General features: G+C 52.3%; 1 protein-coding gene across 1 annotated transcript; it reads left to right on the top strand.

Annotated features, from left to right (window-relative positions):
- Positions 1–4,143, top strand: LOC132386975 (histidine-rich glycoprotein-like). The gene is made up of 2 exons (XM_059959335.1): positions 1–42; positions 997–4,143. Exon 2 carries the CDS (start codon positions 1,745–1,747, stop codon positions 2,846–2,848), a length of 1,104 nt encoding a protein of 367 aa, XP_059815318.1. The 5' UTR covers positions 1–42; positions 997–1,744; the 3' UTR covers positions 2,849–4,143.
- The last annotated feature ends 2,566 nt before the right edge of the window (positions 4,144–6,709 follow it).

The raw sequence follows: 6,709 nt of genomic DNA, 5'->3' as shown, positions 1-6,709 counted from the left end.
CCTGGGAGCCCCCCACTGCTGCTGTGGAGGAGCTGGAAAAAGGTACCGGAAAGAGAAGGAGGGAGGGTGGGAAAGTGGAAGAGGAGAAGAGAATGTCAGTGGTAGGGAGGGGGGAGAGGAGGGGAAGGAGGAGAGGGAAGGAGGGAGGAGAAGAGGAGAAGGAGGGAGGGGAAGGGGAGAGGGAGGGAGGGAGAAGGGGAAGGGGAGAGGGAGGGAGGGGAAGGGGAGAGGGAGGGGGGGAGGAGAAGAGGAGAAGGAGGGAGAAGAGGAGAAGGAGGGAGGGGAAGGGGAGAGGGAGGGAGGGAGAAGGGGAAGGGGAGAGGGAGGGAGGGGAAGGGGAGAGGGAGGGAGGGAGAAGGGGGAGAGGAGGGAGGGGAAGGGGAGAGGGAGGGAGAAGGGGAAGGGGAGAGGGAGGGAGAAGGGGAAGGGGAGAGGAGGGAGAAGGGGAAGGGGAGAGGGAAGGACGAAAAGGGGGAGAGGAAAGGACAGGAAGGGGGAGAGGGAGGGAGAAGAAAGGGGAAAGGGAGGAAGGGGAGAGGGAAGGGGAGAGGGAAGGGGAGGGAAAGGGAGGAAAGGAAGGGTGAGAAGGAAGGAGAGGAGAGGGAGGGAATGGAGGTGGAGTGGGAAGGGAAGGGTAGGTGGGAAGGGAGGGAGAAGAGAGGAGAATGTCGGTTGTTGAGAGGGCGAGAGAGGAGGAAAGGCAGAAAGAGGGAAAAAGAAAGGAGGGTGGGAGAAAGAGGGAGTAATGTAGGGAGGGGAGAGAAGGAGGGTGACCCTCTCCCAATTATTCCCTCCCTCTCCCCTCTTCCTCCATCCTCTTACCCCTTCTCAGGCCCTCCTTCCAAACACTTCTCCCTCACTGCAGTAACCAGGCGTTCAACACCCTCACTCCCCTTCCTCAGTGTGTACAGCACAACTCTAACCACTGTCTGACTCTCTCTCCCCCTCCCTTCCCACCTCCCCCCTCTCCCTCTCCCCACCTCTCCACCTGGACAGGCGACATCTTCGAAAGTTTTACCGAGCACCCGCCCCTCATCCTGCCGTCCTCGGGCTTTCGTCTCTCCCTGTCAGAGCCACTGCCCAGCGACGATCTTCATCGGCAACTCCAGCACCTCCGTACCTTCCTGTGGAAGCGGGCCAAGGAGACCCTCCCCGCCAACCAACGGCCCCCCTTCTGAGGGAGCACCCTCTCTTCTCCCTTGTCCCCATCCACCACCCCACGACTCCCACCGCGCAGGTCCATCTGGGCAACTTTCTGATCCCGGCGAGGCAGGGGGAAGATCTGGGGCGACTCTGCCCCTCCCTGACTGAGTGAAAGAGATCCCTTCCCCCACTCTGATTGTTAACGTGTGAGTTCTATCTCCCACCATGTCTGTGACAGGGGACCTCCTCTTCATAGCCCACCGTAGGTAGTCTCTCACACTCTCATTGTGTGTGTGTGTGCAAATGTATATATGAGTGAGTGTGTGCCTGTGTGTGAGTGTGTGTCTGTGAGTGTGTATGTCAGTGTGTGTGAGTGTATGTGTGCCTGTATGTGAGTGTGTGCATGGGCGTCTTTCTGTCTGTGTGTGAGTGTGTGTGTCTATATCAGCATGTCTGTGTGTGTGCATATGTGTATATGAATGAGTGAGTGTGTGTGTTTGAGTGTGAGTGTGTGTGTTTGAGTATGAGTGTGTGTGTATCTGTGTGTGTTTGAGTGTGTGGGTGTATGTGTCTGTGAGTGTGTGTGGCTGTGTGTGCTTGAATGTGTGTGGGGGTGTTTCTGTCTGTGTGTGTGCCAGCGTCAGTGTGCATCTGTGTGTGTGTTTGTGTCTGTGTGTGTGAGTGTGACTGCGTGTGTTTATGCGTGTGTGAGTGTGACTGTGGGGTGTGTATGCATGTGTATATGAATGAGTGTGTGTGTCTGTCTCGGAATGTGAGAGAGACTGTGAGAGGTATGTATGACTGGCTCTCTCTCTCACACACACACACACACACACACACACACACACACACACACACACACACACACACACACACACACACACACTCACACACACACACACACACACACTCACACACACACACACAAACTCACACACACACACACACTCACACACACACACTCACACACACACACACACGCACACACACACACTCACACTCACACACACACACACACACACACACACACACACACACTCACACACACACACTCACATACACACACACACACGCACACACACACACACACGCACACACACACACACTCACACTCACTCACACACACTCAAACACACATACTCAAACACTCACAGACACACACACACACTCACAGACACACACACTCACAGACACACACACACTCACACTCACAGACACACAAACACACTCACAGACACACTCACAGACACACACACACTCACACTCACAGACACAGACACACACACACTCACAGACACACACACACACTCACACTCACAGACACAGACACACACACACTCACAGACACACACACACTCACACACACACACTCACAGACACACTCACAGACACACACACACACACACTCACAGACACACACACACACACTCACAGACACACAAACACACTCACACTCACAGACACACACACACTCACACACACACACTCACAGACACACTCACAAACACACAGACACTCACACTCACAGACACACAAACACACTCACAGACACACAGACTCTCTCTCTCACCACCAGAGGCCCTTCCTCCCCACTCCCAAACCCCCTCCAGTTGCACAGCCTTCCCCGGACACCCCCCCCCCCCCACCAGAACCAGGGGAATGGGGAGAGTCCACAGTGTGTTCACATTCTGGCAATGCCTCGTGAGCGAGCCTTTGTACCCCAGAACGTGCTCCCTCCTCCTGGGCACACCAGGCCTTGGCAGGGCAAGGCAGAGCGTGGGCTGGAAACGCTGGCACTGAGGGCGCGGCCGAGGAAGAAAGCCGGTGGATTTGGAGACTCACAGAGACGTAGAATGTGAAACAACAGAATATCGAAGAGTACAGGAGCAGGCCCTTCATTAAATAAGCAACCAAATGGCCAACTCAACTAATCCTTTCTGCCTACTTAATGTCCATATCCTGCCATTTCCCTGCCATTCACGTGCCTGTCCAACGGTCTCTAATGTGTTTGACTCTATCACCACCCCAAGCTGCCCCACACATCCCATTTGAATTTACCCCCCCCCACACCTTAAATGTATGCCCTCTGGTTTTAGAGATCTCCACCCTGGGGAGAAGAGATACAGGCTGCCTATATGTACATTTGTCAGAGGCTGATATATTCTTAATTAGTCGGTGCACAGAGGGACACGGAGAGGGAAAATGGACCAGCCATGATGGAAAAGGCGGAGCAGACTCAATGGGCAAAATGGCCGCAATTTGCTCCTGGATCTTATGGTCCACTCTGTCTGTGCCTCTCATCATCATCTTACAAACCTCCGTCAGCTCTCCCCTCAGCCTCTGTCACTCCAGGGAAAGCAACCCTCTCCTTACAGATCATGCCCTCGAATCCAGGCAGCATCCTGGCAAACCTCTTCTGCCCCCTCTCCAAAACCCCCCTCACATCCCATAACGGGGAGACTGGAACTGCACCCAGCCCTCTGAGTGGGGTCTGATCAGAGTTTTAAACGGCTGCAATGTGACTTCCTGACTGGTGTATGCCTCCCTTATCGCCCTGTCTTCTTGTGGGCTTGGATCCCTCTGTCCTGTCCCGTTACATTTCACCCCCCAAAGCGCGATACCACGCACTCGTCTGGAGTGCAAGGATACCAAACTTGTGTCTTATAATAGGAAGATTGATCGCAAGTGAAGCAGCCTTCTCATTAAATTCACAGAAGCCCAGTCTGCATTCTCAATAAAGGCTTATGACATGCAGTGGTCAATGTCTTTCTGTCTCAAAAGCATGATGAAAGGAGAGTGGTATGTGAGTGGTATTTAAATAGCTGAGGAGGGCTTGAGACACCCCATCCCTCGAAAAACAGCAAGCAAATGCGGGGTACAATCCTGATGAGGCAAGCGGGAGATGTCCTTGAGAGTGGTGAGAGGGACTAGGATAGACAGGAGGGGTAGAGTGGTTTTCATGGGCGTTAGACAGGGGAAGATGGAGATGGGAGGTGGAACGGGAGGGATGGTTGATGGGAGTTGTACGTGTGAGTCCTGAGGTGATGGGAGTGAGGAGGAAAGAAAATCAATTAAAGACAGACACACAACCAAAATGACAAGCGTTGCTGAGCAATTTATATGAAAAAGTGTAATGTTCGCCAAGGTACCACACAGTAGGCTTATTCAGAAAGTCAGAAGGCACGGGATCCAGGGACGTTTGGATTGGCTTGCCTGCAGAAAGCAGAGGGTCATGGTGGAGGGAGTACATTCAGATTGGAGGGTTGTGACCAGTGGTGTCCCACAAGGATCTGATCTGGGACCTCTATTTTTTGTGATTTTTATTAACGACCTGGATGTGGGGGTAGAAGGGTGGGTTGGCAAGTTTGCAGATGACACAGAGGCTGGTGGTGTTGTGGATAGTGTAGAGGATTGTCGAAGATTGCAGAGAGACATTGATAGGATGCAGGAGTGGGCTGAGAAGTGGCAGATGGAGTTTAACCCAGAGAAGTGTGAGGTGGTACACTTTGGAAGGACAAACTCCAAGGCAGAGTACAAAGTAAATGGCAGGATACTTGGTAGTGTGGAGGAGCAGAGGGATCTGGGGGTACATGTCCACAGATCCCTGAAAGTTGCCTAACAGGTAGATAGGGTAGTTAAGAAAGCTTATGGGGTGTTTGCGTTCATAAGTGGAGGGATAGAGTTTAAGAGATGTGATGAAATGATGCAGCTCTATAAAACTCTGGTTAGGCCACACTTGGAGTATTGTGTCCAGTTCTGGTTGCCTCAGTATAGGAGGGATATGGAAGCTTTGGAAAGGGTACAGAGGAGATTTACCAGGTTGCTGCCTGGTTTAGAGAGTATAGATTATGATCAGAGATTAAGGGAGCTAGGACTTTACTCTCTGGAGAGAAGGAGGATGAGAGGAGACATGATATTATGAGGAATAGACAGAGTGGACAGCCAGCGCCTCTTCCCCAGGGCACCACTGCTCAGTACAAGAGGACATGGCTTTAAGGTAAGGGGAGGGAAGTTCAGGGGGGATATTAGAGGAAGGTTTTTCACTCAGAGTGGTTGGTGCGGGGAACGCACTGCCTGAGACAGTGGTGGAGGCAGATACACCAGTGAAGTTTAAGAGACTACTAGACAGGTATATGGAGGAATTTAAGGTGGGGGGTTTAAGGGTCGGCACAACATTGTGGGCCGAATGGCCTATGCTGTGCTGTATTGTTCTTTGCTCTTATGTTTAACTGCTCCAACCAGTCCTGCCGAAATGAGAGTAATGCAGGAGCATTTGGAACCAAAAACTTTGCTGGTTGCAGGAGCTTCAGGCTCCGTAAGGAGGGGAGTCCACTTCACCATTACGGCTGAATTGAAGCAATTGTCAGTTTGGTGATCCACTCAGAGGTCACTTAGTTTGTGGAATCTTACAAGGAAGCATTCAAAACTGACCCCTAACTGAAGCACAACTCATGTTTAAAACGAACAGTTGCAATCTCTGTATCAATGGAAACATCCGACAGACGTGATTGAGTTGCTGTCAGAAATTAATAAAACTGAACAGAAATCAGCTTGGCCAAACAAATTGTATTAATGTTGTGGCAGGAGCTCACATCCACCAGACCAATGCATGTTTAATGCAGAAAATGCTACAAAGTAGGACACATACAAAGAGCACGTCGGGCAGACAAAAGAAACTGACTGCACAGGGAAGAGAAGAAGATAAAAACTCAAGCTGCAGTTTCCGGAAGAGTCTCATCTGCTGTTGGTGACAAATCTGATGAAGATTCGGAACAAGAAGGCAGCAGGAGAGATTTTCAGTGGGAAGACATTTTGAGTTCTCGGGGGAAGAGAGGGGCCGGACGGCGGGCAGCGTTGGGAGCAGGCAGTGGAGCGCGAACAGTTTAAAAGAGAAGGCAGCCATATCCAGCGGGCAGCGGAGTGAGAGGGCTTTGGCTCCACAGGCTTCGGCGGTAACGGGACGAGGCGAGGCAGTTGTTGATTGCAAAAGGAGGTAGTATGTGTGTGAGGCCGGTTTTCTGTGGTCGGTGTCAGATGTGGGAGTCCTGGAGTCTCCCGGCATCCCGGACGGCCACATCGGCACCCGGTGCATTGAGATGTTAGGGAACCGGAGCTGCAGCTCGACAACCTTCGTCTGGTCAGGGAGAGTGAGGAGGTGATAGAGAGTAGTTACAGGCAGGTGGTCACTCCGGGGCCACGGGAGACAGAGAAATGGGTCACAGTCAGGAGAGGGAAGGGGAACAGTCAGGTACTAGAGAGTATCTTTGAGGCTGTCCCCCTTGACAATCAGTACTCCTGTTTGAGGACTGTTGGGGCGGGACAGCCTACCTGGGGGAAGCGACAGTGTCCGTGCCTCCAACACAGAGTCTGGCCCTGTGGCTCAGAAGGGTAGGGAAAGGAAGAGGAAGGCAGTAGTGATAGGGGACTCGATAGTCAGGGGTTCAGACAGGCGATTCTGTGGACGCAGGAAAGAAACTCGGATGGTAGTTTGCCTGCCAGGTGCCAGGGTCCGGGATGTTTCTGATCACGTCCAAGATATCCTGCAGTGGGAAGGAGAACAGCCAGA

The sequence above is a fragment of the Hypanus sabinus genome, unplaced genomic scaffold (genome assembly GCF_030144855.1).
Source record: "Hypanus sabinus isolate sHypSab1 unplaced genomic scaffold, sHypSab1.hap1 scaffold_1448, whole genome shotgun sequence".
Classification (NCBI taxonomy): Eukaryota; Metazoa; Chordata; class Chondrichthyes; order Myliobatiformes; family Dasyatidae; genus Hypanus; species Hypanus sabinus.
The sequence above is the reverse complement of the archived record's forward strand: the minus strand, read 5'-3'. Positions and strand labels throughout refer to the sequence as shown.

Excerpts from the sequence above, each read along its gene's own strand:
- LOC132386975 (XM_059959335.1), top strand. The coding sequence starts at position 1,745 with ATGTGTGTGGGGGTGTTTCTGTCTGTGTGTGTGCCAGCGTCAGTGTGC.